Source organism: Mustelus asterias, chromosome 10 (assembly GCF_964213995.1).
Source record: "Mustelus asterias chromosome 10, sMusAst1.hap1.1, whole genome shotgun sequence".
In the NCBI taxonomy this organism is placed as follows: domain Eukaryota; kingdom Metazoa; phylum Chordata; class Chondrichthyes; order Carcharhiniformes; family Triakidae; genus Mustelus; species Mustelus asterias.
Window position 1 is genome coordinate 100,141,788 of NC_135810.1, and position 19,605 is coordinate 100,161,392.

Consider the following 19,605-nt stretch of genomic DNA (forward strand, 5'->3'; position numbering starts at 1 on the left):
TACTGTATACCAAAAATGTTTTATTGCATAAGCATTTTTTTGAACCAATAATTGTCCAGTAGGTCATATCACAATAAAAGCAATGTTCTAGCCTACTTACATACATACATTTTAGTAGGTTACTGAACAAAATACAATCTCTTATATGCTAAAGTAAAACTGCTATGAACACATGAACAATACACAATGAGAAGTCAAATACAGATTCTAAAATGAAGAAAACCCCACACATCACAAATAGCAAGTCACATGATCAAGCTCAATGCTTGAAAGAGCTGAAATTCCACTGCATCCAATTTGTTTTAATTATCAATAATACAAGCACATAATGTCATTATAGCTGCCATTTCCTCTCTCCCTTTCTTTTGTCCTGTGTCAAACAAAACCCTATTCAATGCAGGAGATCAAGCAGACAGGCTAGTAAGTGGTTCCCCGTTTAGGACACTAAAGTCTATACGATTGTAACTAATTTTAATAATTAAAAATGTCTATGATGTAGCAATATAGAATCCAACCAAGAGTTATTTTAAGGCATTTTTCTTATTGCATTAAAAATGCAGTCCATCAATAATAAAATGGGCAGTGCATAAGTAACAGATGGCAAAATGAATTACTGTTGAACAAGGGCTTCTTGTTGATGGTTGGCATATTTACAAAAAACTTTGGAATCTCATACATGTTGTCTTGAGCATGTTACTTTATATCATAAACTGAATATAATATTTTAAAAATTCAATCTGTAAACAGAGTATCTACAGCACAAACCGGTAATTCAATCCAATTGGTCCTTGCCTCACATGAGTTTCCTCCCCCTTTACTTTTAATTAGAACAGTGAAGTACAAGCCTCTGAGGGTATGCTAAAGTTCTGTAATCTCAGAATACCATATTTAATTCTGGACGTCACCAAAAACACTTTGGAGAAGGTGCAGTTTAGAGCAAAAACTCATCAAGTTTAAAGAAGATGGAATATTAGAGAAGTTCAAGCCTTTTGGTTTGAAGGAAATAAAAGTGTGCGTATGTTTGGTTGGGGGGTAATCTATATAAAACATTGAATGTTATTTAATGATTTAGATAAGTTAATTCCAAAATATCATTTCACTCCGTCAGCAAAGTAGAACCTGTTGATATTAAATTGTTTGGAAGTAAATTTAAAACTGCTATTGTGAAGATCTTACAGAAAACGTAAATATTTAGAACCACCTACTAGATTGGACAGTTTGAAAACCACTTTAGGTGCATTCCAAGTGCATCTGGACACTAACGGGATCTTTCATTGGACATGGGTCCTTTCTCACGCTTGACTTTCCTCACATACTTATTTCTATTTCCAAGAAATGGCCAGTGACATATTAGGCTTAGGTGATTGCAAAAATATATCTGTAATGAAGAACATGTAAGTGACTTCACAAGTACAAAAGAATATTCAGGGGCTTGAAGGTGTACAAGTAGGAAAAAAGCAAGTTCTGATGGTGTACCAAAACAGTGCATCAAGCCAAAAAAGCTCAAAACAAAGATCAAGTAACCTTTTTTACACTATACTCAGGAACAAGTTCATTTTATCTTGCAAGTCTATACACTATATTTAGAACAATGAACTTTACGTTGATGACACAGTTATAAATGTATTAACAATGAAATAGAACTAGTTTTCTGAAAGTGCCAGTTTGACCATTCTTGTGTATTAGCATCCTCGATACCATTTAAAAAAGAATGTCAAGGATGCACATTTTTATAAGCTTTACAGCTTTAAGTTTTAAAAAATATTTTTAAAGTTGATACTCCATCATACCAACAAGTGTCAAAATCCAATATTGTTAAATTAAATTCAATACAGTTTGATTCGGAGAATAGATTTTAAACTGCTTACACAGTACTCAACACGACTACTAGAGAACATGTACAACTTTCAAATGTGTTAGAGCTGAAGCCTTTCAATAGGCACACCTAAATAATAAACAAAATGTTCCATTTGTACAATTCTGTTAAACACACACAGGAAATGCAGAGAATCAGTAGGTGAACCAAGAACATCCCCATTGATAGGATGTGTTGTACCAACTCTTTGATTAGGATGCCAGCAAATTCACATAATGCTTGACAGTACTGTCCTCAAATAACCTCAACCCTCAGTATTCAACCCAAAGCCTTGAGACGGAAATGTTTTGTCTTTTAAAAAAAATAAAGGATCAACACCATTGTAAGGATGTATTCTAGAGTATGTATGTTAATAAAAATCCTTTAAAATCAAATTAATAGTAAAACGTTTACTAATTTCTCACAGCAATGAATTCTAGCTTTCTGTTTCTTTGAAAAAATGCTCATGTTTTCATCTACAAATTTATCTCTAAAGAATGTAAATGATCAAAAATTATTTGCAGGACACTAAATTCACACAGTAGAACCTCAAAGTTATAAACACCAAGTAGAAACTAAAACTAAAATATTGACATATTACTGCATTCATTTATTGAACATTTTACTGTATTTGTGTGAACTGTAAATTACAATTTTCCATATTTTACAGCATAACAATTTGAATCTTTAAAATTGAAGTAAGTCAGGAAAAGTCTTGCTTCACTTGACCAGCTGGTTTTATTTGTTTCCAGCTCAGTACTTAAACACAAGGAAGAGTTTTAATAGCTGCATTACTCCTAAACAACTAATCAAAAGAATGAAAACACAAGTTTATACCAAACATTTGAAAAAAATGTACATTTGTGTTGGTTATGTCAATTTTCTTCCTTACTATTTTTCCATAACCGTTTTATCCAAATCAATTATTTTCTGCTTATTAACTTTTTTCCTTAATGTTTAAAACATTCACATATCTTTCTGTGCAAAACAGATAATGAATGGAGAAAACTTTTCTCTTAAAGAAAAGGACTATTCATTGGTTGAATACCAGTTAAAGCCTGCTTTCAAACTACTTAGAATTATACAGCATTTACGAGAGAGAAACAGGTCATTCGGCCTAACTGACCTGTGGTGTTTATGCTCCATAAGAACCACTTCCCTACTTAATCTAACTGTATCAGAATATCCTTCCATTTCTTCTTCACGTGCTTAACTAGTTTCCAACTCAATGGATGATCAAGTTTCAAATTCTAATCATTTCCTGGGTAAAGAACTTTCTCCTAAATTGGATTCATTAGTCACCAGCTTATATTTATGACCCTTTTGTTTCAGACTCCCTCATAAATAGAAATATCTTTTCCATGTCTAATTATTCTAGATACTATTCTATACTACTAGTATAGGCAAGAATTAAAGCAAAACCCTAAAGTGTTTTGAGGACCCACAAACTAGTGTGTGGAGTGGGTAAATGTTTCCATAATATGCAAAAAATTAAAGATAAACTTATTATTCAATCACTGGAAAACTGCCAGCTTCCATTATAAAAAAAGATGGTCATATGCTCATTTCCTGGATCCAATGTACTCACTTTTTGAGGTTCTGCTGCATTGCAATGTATTATTTTTGATTGTGCCTGGGCTGTACACTTTAAAAAAAACAAAATGCATGAACTTGACTGACCCATTCAGGAGTTAAACCCTGTAATTTTATTTTTTCATTGTTATTTTCCTAATTGTTATATATGTTATCAAAGAGGGGCAAGTTATTCCTGTAATCTGTGTTGGAATCAAACCTAAGTGCTGGAGGGAAAGGGTTTGTGCGTCATTTAAATTTTTAAATATTTTGCTTTGAATAAAGATAGTTCAAGTTGGTTAATCATTTCTGTTCTGGTTTCAAAGTTTGGATTTACGCTGCTGTTAATAAACGTAGTTTAACTCAGCTAAATGTTGGAAGCGGAACCAAGTAGTTAAAGGATTAATAGGGTCATGGAATAGATATATTCCACCCAGTCAACTACAAGAAAGAATCATCCTTGATACGAGGTATTAAGAGAGGTATTGGTCAGTAATTGTTTTTGGCGCAAGAAAGCATTTGGTTTGAGAAACTTGGGGCATAAAAGCTGAACAGCACATGAGATTTTTCAAGCTCCAACTGCCACAGGAATGGAGAGGAAGCCTAGTAATGTTGTACTCTGGGCATCTTACTTTTACCTGGAGAATCAGCAGAGGGACAACAATGAGCAAGCAGGCACAGATGATGTACGTGGCCAAGGAAGACTGGCAGCAGGGAGATGCACCTAAAAGGTGGATGAAGCAGCAGACAGGTGAAGTGCCATCCAAGAAACTGGTAATTACCTGCCAAGCAGTCTCTAATAAAAGGAGTGCTTTGACCATCAACCTCTCATCTGGCCATTGCTGGAGATCCTCAGTATAACTGATCAAAGTCTTTACAGCTCACCAATTTTAGTGGGAGCTGTTTCCACTATTCACTTGTTTGCTTCAAACTGATGGGTTGCAGATGCAGGGTGGAATTCCTGAGCTGTTGGACAAGAGGGAATTTATGTGCAAAAGTGCCCCAATTGCCTCATTAATTACTCAAATTGGCTTCCCACCTCAACCTCAGGGTTTCCCTGCTACACTTCCAACTTTTCTCTGGGAACACTGGAAGGGACAAGGTTGCATTGGGATCCTGACCTGATTTTAAGAATAAACATTTAAGAGCAAGCCAACATGTATTGACAATCCCAAATTGCCTCCGAGAAGATAGTGGAGTAGGTAAACTCTCAGTGCTGTTTGGGAAGAAGATCCAAAATTTTGACCTAGTGATAGTGAAGGAACGGCGATTTATTGCCAAGTCAGAATGATGAGTGGCTTGGAAAGAACTTGCAGGTGGTGGTGCCCCATGCATCTGCTGGCCTTGTCCTTCTAAATGGTAATGGTCATGGGCTTGGAAGATACTGTCTAAGGAACCTTGGTGAGCCAAATTGCATCTTTTGAGTCTTATTCAATGCATGCAGATGACATTCAGCTGATAACTGCACCTTGGGATCGCACTGCAAGTTTTTTCTTTAAACCAGAACTATACTTATTTAAACTGTGTTTTTTAATTTACAAAGGACTTTTTAAAATGAAGTCTACATGGCTTTTCTGGTAGCATGAAGGTTAGTACATGGACATTTTTACAAATTACAGTTCAGTAGCAACCAAAATCCCAAATAATATATGCAAACAATATAATGTATTAAAAGCACAACTTTCAATCTTTACAGTAGCTGTTTGAAATTTATCATGGTTACGACGTAAACTTTAGCAAAAAGTTAGTAAATTAGTCAACAGAGAGAAATGGAAGATTTGAATCAATAGCACAGCCCCTCATTGTGCGTTTGCTGTTGGGGGGGGGGGGGGGGGGGGGGGGGCGGACAGAGAGGAGGGGAGGGGAAGGAGCTGTAAATCTATTATTGTGGCAGGGAGTCACACAGGAGGGTCTTGTCCTTTTTCAGTGAATGAGAAGACTATAACATCTTCACCAAAACAATGCCACAAACTGTAATATGCCACTTGGTTAGTCATGGGGTAGAGGAGATCTGGGTTTATTCCATAAGTGTCAACAAGAATAACAATATCTGGTTGATAGTGAGCAAAGGCATGTATAATCCATTGATCCAAATGTCTTTAGGTTACTAAGCGAGTATTCCATCCCCCTCTCCAAATGCAACTTTGCCCAATAATTGAGCTGAGAGATGGCCTATCCCATTAGCTAATTCTAATTTAACATGTATTTGGTCAGGCACTAAGGGAATAATATAAAACTTATCAAACCCTAGTTTTATGCCTTTCCACAAGTTAGTATGAATGGAACAAGGCCAGAACAAATACACTAATTAATCTTCAGAAAATTCATAATTAACAGTTCATCTTCTACAACATATGACTGATAGCCTTTTGCAATACACTTGGAAGACTATACAAATATGTTTCTTATTCATTCATAATTTATTAATTACTTCAAATGGTGAGCCACTTCCTTGACAACTGAGTAGCTTGCCAGCCATTTCAGAGGATAGTTAAAGAGTTAACCACATTTCTGTGGGTCTACAGTCATATATAGTCCCAACCAAGGACAGCAGATTTATTTCCCCAAAGGACAATAGTAAATCAGTGGATCAGATGGGCTTTAAATTACAATCCAGTAGTTACATGGTCATCATTACTGATTTTTATTCCAGATTTAATTATATGAAATTAAATTCCCCAGCTTCTGTGTTGGGATTTCAACTCATGGCTTCAGTTCATTAGCCCAGTCCTCTGGATTACTAGTTCAGTAACGTCTGTCCCTTTGTATTAACACTTCTTAATGTAATACGTCTCTAAGTGATATCCCACAGTTAACACTTGAATGAAAAATAGCAGTTAGCAAGTCTTGCTAGTTTACTGATAGTGAGACAAATGAGGAGCATTTCAACATTAAAATGTTGTTTCTATTTCATCTCTTAATTTTATATCTTTAGATATCTTCTATTAGAAAAATTACCATCAAGTTTCACCTACATACATTGCTAAATCTACTGTATGTCTAATCAAAGAGCTGGATAAATTCAACAAGCATCAGTTTTATATCTGAAGCTTAGAAGATACTCAAGAGCAAGTCCATTATTTACTGCCATCCTAGTTGAGAAGGCAAGCCAGGTTGCAGGGAGTATGGAGTTCCTGGTGCAGATGAGTAGCATGCAAAACCATTGTTGCCCTGAGTTGAAAAATTCTCCAGAGTTGCAGCTGAATGCGTCTGGAAAAAAAAAACAATGAACAGTGATTGCGCTAGTAATTGTAACACAGGGTGCTCAGATTGATGTGGCAACTGTGCTTTCTCATTCGCTACTCAATTTCCACTTTAGTATTGGTTGCACTGTGCTGTGACCAATCACTATTCCTCATGCAATGGACAGTTAATCAGACTGTACCTAGAGAATACATTTTATTTTATGCCTAGATTTGAGCAACAAAAACCTCTCTGTCATGCAGCGCTCCCCTCTCTCATGTGTAGCCTCCAATTTCTCTAGCTCCTCTAGAACTTCTTTTTAATCTATTTAATTGATTGCTATTAGTCACGTCTCCTCTGAATGTGGAGGAGTGGTGTCTATCAATGGGGGGGGGGGGGGGGGGGGGGGAAGAGAGAGAGAGAAGAGAGAGAGAGAGAATTTGGGTTGATGTTCCTCGGAAAGAGGATCTAGCACTATTTATTTTGACTTTTCTCTTTCTGAACCCTGATTTTGCACGTTGTATTTTGCCAGCACCTTCTGTTTAAACATTAAACTAGTTTCTTTCAACCCTAATCTCCAGGATCTGTTTTTTTAAAAAAAACATTTTCCATATTTATTTTCTATCAATCATTTCTTTGTTTCCTGCTGCCTTGCCTACTTAAGTTCCTTTGTTTCTTTAAAGTACACTAATTCTTCAATGCTTCTATTACTTGACTGAGGCGAGGGGTTACACTATCCTGTAAACATGTTGCAGTTAGGTCCTCTGTCTTTGTAGAGTTTATCCTCCCTCCCCCTTTTTTATGCTTGTCCATCCCTTATTTTATAATTCTCAAAACCTCAGTAGTCTATTGTTGTCATGTGCTGATTGATCTACCATATGATTCAGATGTGGTATATTGCTTTTTATTTTAATTATATTGAAGGTGTCCAGAGTTCAGTGTTGAGACTCCTTCCCTTCCTGATTAATGGTCTAGAGTCTAGACCTTGGTATAAGGACACAATTGCAAAAATCTGTGGATGATTCAACTTGGAAGTATTTGAATGGAGGAGGATACAATAGAATTGCTGTCTCCCAATTTCCTTAGTTTTTGGAGGTTTCAAGATATCGAATAGGAAATGTAACTGCCTTTTTATCATGAGTAAGGCAGGAGGGGTCTTGGTTGTGGAATATGTGGTATTCTGGTAGACCAGTAGGAATTTAAGGTATTTGATAAGCGAATCTTGTTCCTTAGTTGCTTTCAAAGGGTGTTTCAGGATTTGAACAAAATGTTTTGCTAGTCCATTAGTAGCAGGGTGACATGGTTTGGAAGTAATGTGTTGAATAACATTCTTTTGCAGGAAATTCTCAAATTCCTGCGAGACAAATTGAGGACTGGCATCATTTACCAGCTATTCAGGAAATCCAAAGTGGCTAAATACTTCTCCTAGTTTCTTATTAGTCTTCTCAGATGAGGTAGACATCATCACAGTGATCTCTGGTCATTTGGTGCAAGTGTCAACCATTACTAAGAACACATGTCCTTCAAAAGATCCTGCAAAATCCACATGTGCATGTTGCCAAGCTTCTTCAGGCCATTCTCATGGGTGCAGTGGTGCTAGGGGTGGCAAATTTCTTACCATAGCACAAGAACAGCATGTTCTAGCTTTCTCCGCAATTTGCACATCAGGTCCAGGCCACCAGAATTAACTTCTTGTTTTGCCTTCATGCATAGGACTCCACAATAGCCCTCTTGTAGCTTCTTTAACACCCGTTTCCCCAATAGTGGCAGAGTCATCTCGCAGCCTCCACGGGGGGACATCCTAACTGTAGTGACAGCTCCAATCTCCCGGAGTAGTAGGATTTCAGGTTAGGTGTTAGTTCCAAAGTATTTTCTCGTAAAATCATATTTATCACTTCTGAAAGCACAGGATGACTCAGAGTGTGTTTTCTCACTTGCTTAGAAGTGATGGGTGTGTTGTCTACTTGTGCAAAGTGGAAGATATTCAAGCAGTCTGACAAACTGCCAGACAGTGGCAAACTTGAAAGTCCATCCACGTTACAATATAGACTTGAGTGTCAATACTTAGTGATTTGATTTATTATTGTCACATGTATTAACCTGGTGAAAAGTATTGTTTCTTGCGCACTCTACAGACAAAGCATACCGTTCATAGAGAAGGAAATGAGAGAGTGCAGAAGTAGTGTTACAGTCATAGCTAGGGTGCAGAGAAAGATCAACTTAATGCAAGGCAAGTCCATTCAAAAGTCTGACAGCAGCAGAGAAGAAGCTGTTCTTGAGTCGGTTGGTACGTGACCTCAGACTTCTGTATCTTTTTCCCGACGGAAGAAGGTGGAAGAGAGAATGTCCGGGTGTGTAGGGTCCTTAATTATGCTGGCTGCTTTACCGAGGCAGCAGGAAGTGTAGACAGAGTCAATGGATGGGAGCCTGGTCTGCGTGATGGATTGGGCTACATTCACGACGTTTTGTAGTTTCTTGCGGTCTCGGGCAGAGCAAGAGCCATACCAAGCTGTGATACAACCAGAAAGAATGCTTTCTATGGTGCAACTGTAAAAGTTGGAGAGAGTTGTAGCTAACATGCCAAATTTCCTGAGTCTTCTGAGAAAGTAGAGGCGTTGGTGGGCTTTCTTAACTATAGTGTCGACATGGGGGGGACCAGGACAGGTTGTTGGTGATCTGGACACCTAAAAACTTGAAGCTCTCGACCCTTTCTACTTCGTCCCCATTGAAGTAGACAGGGGCATGTTCTCCTTTACGTTTTCTGAAATGGATGACAATCTCCGTTTTGTTGACATTGAGGGAGAAATTATTGTTGCCGCACCCGTTCACCAGATTCTCTATCTGTGCAAGTATGTGCAGACAAGAGCAATGCTCATCTTTGCATTCTACTTGCTGCAAATGACCGAATTCCTGTGGTGTAGTCCAAAAAATGGTAGCAAGTGGACAATGATCTGTCAGCAATGTGTGGGAGAGAGTTTACAGGAACTGATGGAGTGTCTTTACTCCAAAAATGATGCCTAATGCTTCCTGTTCAATCTGAGCATAGTTACTTTCAGCTTTGCTCAAGGTATGAGAAGCAAAAACAATAGGTCTTTCTTCACCCGATGGCATGATATGGGAGAGCAACATTCCTACACCTGAAGTGATGCATCACAAACTAACTGTATGGGTAAAGTAGGATTAAAGTGCATGAGAGCTTCAGACTTGAGTGATGTTTTTTGGCATGTCTGAAGGCATTATTGCATTGATCTGACCACTTCCATGTCTTGTTCTGGCACAAGAGGTTATATAATGGTTTCAGACTTGTGCCACGTTTGGGACAAATCTTCCATAATAGTTCAACAATCCCAGGAAGGAATGTAACTGGTTAGTATTCTGAGGTGCAGGCGCCTCTGTAATGGCCTTAACTTTAGGAGATCTGTGAAGGTCCATGATGCCAATCACCCGACGGCTTTCAGCAGACATTCTATGTATTTGAATACACAAACTCAATTACGGAGCTTCCTTTGCAGCCAATTCCATAGAAACAGCGATTTCAATGGCCTTCTGCAGAGTAAAATTATTCTCAGTTAACAGACTTTTTTTGTGTTGCTTTCATGCGTAGACCACAAACAAATCTGGACTGCATGGAGTCATTCAGCACATCTCCAAACTCAATATCTTGCAAGTCTTTTAAGCACTGCGACGAACGGTGCGATTGACTCCCCCTCCTCCTGACTTCTTTTGTGGAATCTAAAGTGTTCTGCAATCACCAAGGGTTTTGATGAAAAATGCTTACAGAATGTCCATAATCTGTTTGTACATTTTAGTGTCAGGTTTGTAAGGTTGCTCTAAACTGTGGAGGAGATTAAAGGTTTTTCACCCATTCACGCTCAGGAAAGAAGACACCATAATATCTTCAGCTACTTTGTTTGCCTGAACAAGATAGTCAAAGTATTTGGTACAAAAGCTCCATTGCTCCCCATTTTTGTCAAAGGGTCGCATGATGCCGAAATCTCCTGCCATTATTCACAGCAGGTTTTCATATGTTCGCTTCACACCTGCACATCCAGCAGCTACCCCAAATTTTCTTATACAAGATACCCAATTAAGCTTCAGACTCTCATTTATCACAGTCAGCTCTATAATCTCCTTGCAGTGTATCGTTTACGCATGTCTACCTATCCCGTCGGTCTCCTTGGCATGTGTGAAAATTTTCTTTTTATTCCAACTGTTCCTCAGTTAATTTCTTTTTTCTGGGTGGCTCGCAAGCACACAGTCCTCATCGCCAGGTTTTGCTCGGTATTGGAGATGTAATACACGAGTCCGACTTTGGGTAAAAAAACAACTAGAGATTTATTAACGGCGCGTGATCTCTTCCATGGCTGCTTCTTCTCTACGTTTCCCAAGCCAGGTTTTTACATCATTTCCATTCAGCCAATAGGCATAAATACAAATACATAAGAGGAAGCAATTTGATAGAGATATTCAAAATCATGAGGGATCTGGACTGAATAGATAGGGAAAAATTGTTCCTATTGGTGGAAGGATCGAGAGGCAGAGGATACATTTTAGGTAATTGGCAAAAGAAGCAATGGTGACATGAGGAAATGTCACACAAGGCATGGTTAGGATGTGGAATGCATTGCCTGGGAGTGAGACTTTGGTGGAAGTAGGTTCAATTTAGCCATTTGAGGGGGAATTAAATTATCTGGAAAGGAAGAACGTGGAGTGTTATGGGGAGGTGGAGCGTGTGTGGCACTAGGTGAACTGTTCCTTTGGAGAGCCAGCAAAGACATAACAGGCCACAGGGCCTCCTTTGGCACTATAATCATTCTGCAATTCAGTCTGCATCTGCTGGGCTTGACAAATATTGCTGGCATTTTGTTCAATTAATATTTTATTTGACTTTTATTCCCTTTAATACCTAGATAGTTATTAATCTTTTTAAAGGATTTGATCAGTTATTCTTTAAGTATTTGTGATGCACATCTATTCAAATTCTACACAATTCAGCGGAAAATAAATTTCCTCCTAAATATAATTTTGCTGGACACTTTCCAATATCGCATCTGAATATTTTTGAGAGACATGTTGCGGAAGCTTTTCATCTTGCACTCATCAGGGCAAACACAAGAATGCCAAATATCAAACAATCACAACAATTTATACTACAGGAGAAAAGGGTGCTGACTGGTTAGCAATGACTTACCAAGGTGTACCCACAGTGAAGAACTGTAGGCTCACCAAGCTCCTGAAGAATTCAAAAAAGGTGCAAGGTTTGAACATATTCATTTTGTTAGCAAAGGTTCTTGCAAATGAATGTATGTCACTTCTAGCAAGCGTAAATGAGCCACATTACGAGCTCAACTGATTATCTTGAATTGGTTGTTTGTGCAACAATTAGCGCATTCAGGATTGTTCAACAAGTGACACCGAATTGCAGAATCACACCTGACAGTAGGTGTTTTGTTTAGGGTTTTGCAAGCGGGGGCTGGTCTACTTGCCAACCAATCTTCACCCTTTTCTCCTATTGTATAAATTGTCATGGTCATTTGAAAATTAACATTCTTGATGAGTGCAAAACGAAAAGCTACAGAAACATGTCTCCCCTTTCAGCAATATTCAAGTTCTATACCATCAAGCAACTATTCATATTGCATTGTATTCGCATCTTTCAGGCTTGCACTTGCAACTTACTGAATAAGATCTATTGTTTTCATAGATCAAGATCTTGTCCTTTTTAAATCTTTCTTTAACAAGAACAAGTTTAGTTTTCTTAGCTTTTCCTCATAAGCTGATTTCATTCTGGAATCTTCCTACTCTGCTTGTATCCTCCCAATGAAGACATAATTAAAAGATTGAATGCTTTCAATCTCTTCTATATTATTCACCTGATCACAAATAGCTGATGTGACTTACTTTGTTCTTCATTACATCGTTATGAACAGTCAACAGATCACCTAGAATTGACACTGCAGAACTTCTAACCATCTTCACCACAAGGTGGAGCTTTTCTACTTAACAATACAAGCTACATAACACTACGTTACAGAAATGTTAACCATATCGGCAGTGATTCTCCCCAAAAAATTCTAAGCTTTGAATTTGCATGAAAACTGGTATTAAAATGTGCATTTAAATACATTATGTTCCACGCCAATTTCTGGCTCAGAGCTGATGACACCGGAAGTCTGGCACTGGGAGACGCATGGAGGCCATAGTGCCTCACGGGAAGCCAGTGAAACGGCCTCCACTTGAGCCTCCTGGCTCGCTGTGCTAAAAAAGCAGCACAGCAGGATGAGAATCACCTCCATTATTTCTTCAGTCATACCTTTCAAAATTCTAGGGTCTGGTCCACATCTTGTACTAACATTTGGTACTGTTTTTAATACACATACGTTACAGATCTCAGATTCATTTTGAGAAGATTCAGAATGGGAAAACATAACAGGAAGAGTAGACCTTGTGGCCCCATTTCTCCATTCACTGTGATCATAGCCGATTTTCTAACAACTTCACTTTCACCCATTTTCCATATCCCCTTGATTACCCGTGACATCAAAAATCTCAGTCTTAAATATATGCAATAATGGCATATCCACAACCCTCTGGGGTGAACAATTCCAAAGAACAGAATTAATTAAACTCTTCCCATTTTCTGATCCACTATAATTAACATATTCTATAAAATAACTTATATGGTCTTTCACTATACATGAAAAAGTACTTTTGATCACTCAATCCAATGAGTCTCAACCTGCTTTTATAGGATTCCCAGTCCTTTCAACTCTAATTAATAAGACTCAACACTGCTACCAGTTTAAAAAGTTCAGCAAATCACAGGCAATATTTGATACCAATAGTCAATCAGTAAGTTTAATATAATTAAACTCGCTGTGTTTCATTAAGGATGAGATGTGAAGGCATAGGACCCTTAAAAGGTGAAGGGGGAAAAGTTTGTGTGGAACCGTTAGAAATGGCGGAGCTGCTTAATGAATACTTTACCTCGGTATTCACGGTGGAAAGGGATCTGGGTGGTTGTACTGCTGGTTTGCGGTGGACAGAAAGGATCGAGCATGTGGACATAAAGAAAGAGGATGTGTTGGAACTATTGAATGGCATCAAGGTTGGTAAGTCGCCGGGACCGGATGGGATGTACCCCAGGTTACTGTGGGAGACGAGGGAGGAGATTGCGGAGCCTTTGGCGATGATCTTTGCATCGTCGATGGAGACGGGAGAGGTTCCGGAGGATTGGAGGATTGCAGATGTGGTCCCTATATTCAAGAAAGGGAACAGGGACAGCCCGGGAAATTACCGACCGGTGAGTCTAACCTCAGTGGTTGGTAAGTTGATGGAGAGGATCCTGAGAGACAGGATTTATGATCATCTAGAGAAGTTTAGTATGATCAAAAGTAGTCAGCACGGCTTTGTCAAGGGCAGGTCGTGCCTTACGAGCCTGGTTGAGTTCTTTGAAAATGTGACCAAACACATTGACGAAGGAAGAGCAGTGGATGTGGTCTATATGGACTTCAGCAAGGCGTTCGATAAGGTCCCCCATGCAAGACTTCTTGAGAAAGTGAGAGGGCATGGGATCCAAGGGGCTGTTGCCTTGTGGATCCAGAACTGGCTTGCCTGCAGAAGGCAGAGAGTGGCTGTGGAGGGGTCTTTCTCTGCATGGAGGTCAGTGACCAGTGGAGTGCCCCAGGGATCTGTTCTGGGACCCTTGCTGTTTGTCATTTTCATAAATGACCTGGATGAGGAAGTGGAGGGATGGGTTGGTAAGTTTGCTGACGACACCAAGGTAGGTGGTGTTGTGGATAGTTTGGAGGGATGTCAGAAGTTGCAGCGAGACATAGATAGAATGCAAGACTGGGCGGAGAAGTGGCAGATGGACTTCAACCCGGATAAGTGTGTGGTGATCCATTTTGGCAGATCCAATGGGATGAAGCAGCAGTATAATATGAAGGGTACCATTCTTAGCAGTGTAGAGGATCAGAAGGACCTTGGGGTCCGGGTCCATAGGACTCTTAAATCGGCCTCGCAGGTGGAGGATGCGGTCAAGAAGGCGTACGGCGTACTGGCCTTCATTAATCGAGGGATTGAGTTTAGGAGTCGGGAGATAATGCTGCAGCTTTATAGGACCCTGGTTAGACCCCACTTGGAGTACTGCGCGCAGTTCTGGTCACCTCATTACAGGAAAGATGTTGAAGCCATTGAAAGGGTGCAGAGGAGATTTACAAGGATGTTGCCTGGATTGGGGGGCATGCCTTATGAGGATAGGTTGAGGGAGCTTAGTCTCTTCTCCCTGGAGAGACGAAGGATGAGAGGTGACCTGATAGAGGTTTACAAGATGTTGAGAGGTCTGGATAGGGTAGACTCTCAGAGGCTATTTCCAAGGGCTGAAATGGTTGCTACGAGAGGACACAGGTTTAAGGTGCTGGGGGGTAGATACAGAGGAGATGTCAGGGGTAAGTTTTTCACTCAGAGGGTGGTGGGTGAGTGGAATCGGCTGACGTCGGTGGTGGTGGAGGCAAACTCGTTGGGGTCTTTTAAGAGACTTCTGGATGAGTACATGGGATTTAATGGGATTGAGGGCTATAGATAGGCCTAGAGGTGGGGATGTGAACGGCGCAACTTGTGGGCCGAAGGGCCTGTTTGTGCAGTGGCTTTCTATGTTCTATGTTCTATGTTCATTACTTACTTGTACAGAATTTAAAAAGACAACTAAAAAATGGGACTTTTCCATATTTGTACTGAGTAAACAGTAGAGGAACTTTGGGGTCATTACTCTTTGGAATTCTCTTTTCAAGAGAGCAGTGGAGGCTGGATCATTGAATAAATTCAAGGCTGACATAGAGTTTTGATAGACAAAGGGAGTTAGCAGTTATGGACGTTAAACAGAAGAGTAGAGTTGAGATTACAATCAGAGCAGCCATAGTTTAGTGAATGGTGGAGCAGGCTTGAAGGGTCAAAGATCTACTCTCTTGTTTCCAACTCCTATAAAGATAGAAATTAGTCAAGAAGTTGAACAGCTGAAATTAACTATTATCTTCTGCAATCAACATATTCATTGCCCCAGCCTTGTATTTATGAAACTGTGCACGCCAATTCTGCACAGATATAAAAGCTGAGAAAATTGTTCTGTTTCTTCCCAATGAGTGCTCACACATCTTACCTGCAGTAAAGCTGACGGTGCAGCAGATTGTAATCCAGGAAGTGATACAGCCCCCATAGTAGTTTGGAATCCTGGTAAAGATGTCGTATCCACATTAGATGGTAGACCCGTTGGTGACACCATACTCACACCAGACTGTACACTGGGGATAGAAGTGGTGCCTACAGTGGACTGGAGATCAGAGAATGAGGTAGTGCCCATAGTGGATTGGATGCCAGAGAGTGCAGGAGTACCCACTACAGATTGGATTCCTGGTAGAGACCCAGCACTTAGAGACTGAATCCCAGGCAAAGAAGCAGCACCTAAAGCAGACTGGAGAACAGGCAGAGAAGAAGCAGCAGCCATTGCAGACTCAAGACCAGGCAGAGAGGAGGCACTCACAGCAGATTGGAGGCTGGGAAGGGATACTGAACTTGTTGTAGGTTGCAATCCAGGTAAAGAGGCCGCCACCACAATAGAATCAAGTCCGGAAAAGGCTGTAGATGACTGCAATCTGGGGAGAGCAACAGCAGCAGGCTGGAGCCCAGGGAGAGAGGAAACTGAATGTTGGAGTCCAGAGGGGGAGGCAGGAACAGACTGGAGTTCAGAAATAGATGTAGAAGCAGGGTGGAGTCCAGGGTGTGAAGGGGCAACAGCAGCAGACTGCAATCCAGCAAGAGAGGCAGCAACAGCATGTAGACCAGCGAGAGAGGCAGCGGCTTGCAGTGCAGCTGGAGATGCTGCAGTAGATCGCATTCCAGCCGGCGATGCTGCAGTAGATCGCATTCCAGCTGGTGACGCTGCAGCAGAACGTAACCCAGCAAGAGATATTGTAGGCTGCAGTCCAGCAAGAGATGTTGAATTTCCATTAGGTTGAAGTCCACCCAGAGATGCCGTAGTCTGGAGTCCATGAAGAGAGGCAACATCAGCACTAGACTGAAGTCCAGCAATAGGGACAGCAGACTGAAGTCCAGGCATTGTAGCTGACATCGCACCATTCTGAAGTGCAGATAGAGATGGAGCAGCTCCAGAAGAATGCATTCCCGCCAAAGTTGCTGCAGCTGCAATAGACTGAAGTCCAGACAGATTTGCAACAGTCATGCCTGCTTGGAGTGCTGACAGAGATGCAGGTGATAGAGTCTGATTTTGGAAAAACATAGACATTCCTGGGAAGGACACAAGACCTGGAAAGTTGTTCATAGATGGAGATGTGTTAGCACTGTCACTTGTCTGAATCCCTGAGGATGAACTGAAAAATGATAGTACAAAATTAAAAACTTAAAAAGTTTCAACAATTAGAATCACAAAAGCAACAGTGATACACTTTTAAACTAATCAAGGCTAGGATTTTTGGGATGACAGGGTTTCTCATCCCACCATCTGAAGAGTCTGCAGGGATATATGTGTGCCCTGCAGCCTTTTCACACTCCAACAAGCGTTAATTGGCTGCAGGTAGGACTTCCACCCCTCAGGAGCTGCTGACAAATCTGATTGGCAAGCAGCTCTTTAGTCCCTGTACCACCAGAAGCTGCAGTGGACAGGACTGGGACTGCAAGCAGTTCCCAAAGCCTATATCCCAGGATGAGGTATGTTTTGGGGTCTCAGGGAAGGCACAGGGGTTCTGCGATTGCCGGCCCAATGTTAAAAAAGGGCTTTGATCCTCCAACCTCTTACCCAAGGCCTGAAACTCGATTATTTCCTTCCCGCCAGCCTAAAATTTGAGGTTGGGTGGGGAACGGCCCTTAATAAATTGGCCTATGGATCTCAATTAGAGCAAGAACATGCAGCCTCACCTGCCCTAGCGTAAAACTAGAGGGGCTGGGATGGACGGGAACCCAGCAGGAAGCCCAGCCGAAGAATTTTACCCCTGCCCGCAAACCCACTGACAGTGGCAGGGGATGGGGGTGGAATTCAGACCCTGGAATTATTACAAAAATGTTGAGACATCAAAGTTACAACAGCATCGACCAACTTAGGACAAGTCATTAAGTACAGAAACAAACACCATCGCACTAACAATATTTTGACAATTTAACGGGCACTAAGGAATGCAAAAATAGTGCCGCTCCCGGACAGGACATTTTCTGGGTAATTGAAATCAGTAACAAGCAATCAAACCTGGTGTTTTGAGACTGAAAAATTTGAGATTTCATTTTGAGGTAAAGAACATATTTGCCGCAGTTTAACATTATTTTCTTCTTATTACTGTAATATGTGTTATGGAGAGGTGACAGGGATAGAGTGTTTTCACTGGCAGGAGGGTTAGTAATCAGAAGATATGGATTTAAGTTAAGGACCAAGAAGGAAATGGAAGAAAAAATGCAGTAAACTGTTATGATTTGGAATATACTGCCTGAAAGAATGCAGGTTCATTAGGGTGGCATGATGGCAAAGTGATTGGCATTGCTGCCTCACAACTGCAGGGACCTGGGTTCAATTCCAGCCTGGGGAAATTGTGTGGAGTTTGCACATTCTCCCCGTGTCTGCATGGGTTTCCTCCGGGTGCTCCAATTTCCTCCTACACTCCAAAGATGTGCAGGTTATGTTGATTGGCCAGACTAAATTGCCCTTCAGTATCACAAGGTGTGTAGGTTAGGGGCATTAGCAGGTAAATTTGCAGGGTTACAGGGGATAGGGTCTAGGTGGGATGCTCTGTCAGGGGTCGGTGCAGACTCAATGGACTGGATGACCTCCTATTTTACACTGTAGGGATTCTACAATATGATTCATTAATAAAACTTTCAAAAGGGAATCAGATAAAATTTGAAAAGGAAAAAAATAATCTCAGGAATATTATCCATTATAAACAATGGAATAAATATAAAGTGAAGAATTTCAAATATAAAGTACTCTCAATCTAAAGTGCCTCCTACTTTAATGATTAAAAAAAAATAGAATGAACAGAGTTTTTGGCACCCTCTGAATTTCCAATGTTGGTGTTTAATAAACACCTGAATATTATATACTTAATATTCACCTGAACAGACAGATGTAACATTAATTTAACATCTGATCCATTGGCTAGCACCACTGATATTCAGCATGCTCAGTATTACATTAGATTGGGCTCTTAAGTTTCAGTGAGAGCTAAAATTCACATCTTCTGAGCCAAGTCACATTTAATTTTGTGGCATAAAATTTTGTTATTTCTTTTCTGCAAATTGTAGGGGATTTTGATAAAAAGTAAAGATGCTTAGTTAAGATGTTAACAAAGTTCATAGAAGTTTTGCTATTTTCAGCAAACTCATTAACTGCATTATTTGTGAAAGAAATAAATCCCATATTGTCAAGTTTGGCAATTTAATTGAAAATGCACAATGGTGCTTTTGTTTTACACATTTCACAATGCACTGACAGAAACAATATACTCACCCAGTTTGCAGCATCATACCAGGATTGCAGTTTGTGTTACTATAGCTGGATGTTAACACTGCGGTGGCTGATCCATGAGTGGGTATGCCAGAATTTCCTGACATTATTTCACCGTGTGCCTGAGACATCTGTGGTGCTGCTGATATCACAGTTGTAGTATTCTGACACTCAGGATATGGAGGTGGGGCAGACGAGACAGCTGACAGAGGAACGCCTGAAAAAACAGGAGGTATTGGGGTGGAAGCACCAAGTCTTGGGAAGACTGGAGTTACTGGTGCTGAAGCAAAAGCTAGTTGATTCGCGGGTGATTGTACAAGTGTAGGTGCTGCAACAGGTGTTGCAGGAGCGGATGGGTAAGAACCATGTGGTGAGAATGCAGTCGTATGTAAGTTGGCAGCTGATGCATTGTAACTCAATTGGCTGGCGGGTCTGGGAAAAGCTGAAATAAAAATTTCTTCCATTAAAAATGTATTGCATAACATTCGAT

General features: G+C 40.3%; 1 protein-coding gene across 3 annotated transcripts in view; it reads right to left on the minus strand.

The window, feature by feature from the left end:
• Positions 1–19,605, minus strand: part of proser1 (proline and serine rich 1) — a 35,667-nt gene continuing 16,062 nt past the window's right edge. For all 3 annotated transcript variants that reach the window (XM_078222302.1, XM_078222301.1, XM_078222303.1), the window contains 3 exons: positions 19,119–19,557; positions 15,768–16,995; positions 1–6,637 (listed from right to left, as the gene is read on the minus strand). In XM_078222302.1, the coding sequence (XP_078078428.1) occupies positions 6,509–6,637; positions 15,768–16,995; positions 19,119–19,557 (1,796 nt within the window). In that variant the 3' untranslated portion in view covers positions 1–6,508. The remainder of the gene's footprint in view (positions 6,638–15,767; positions 16,996–19,118; positions 19,558–19,605) is intronic.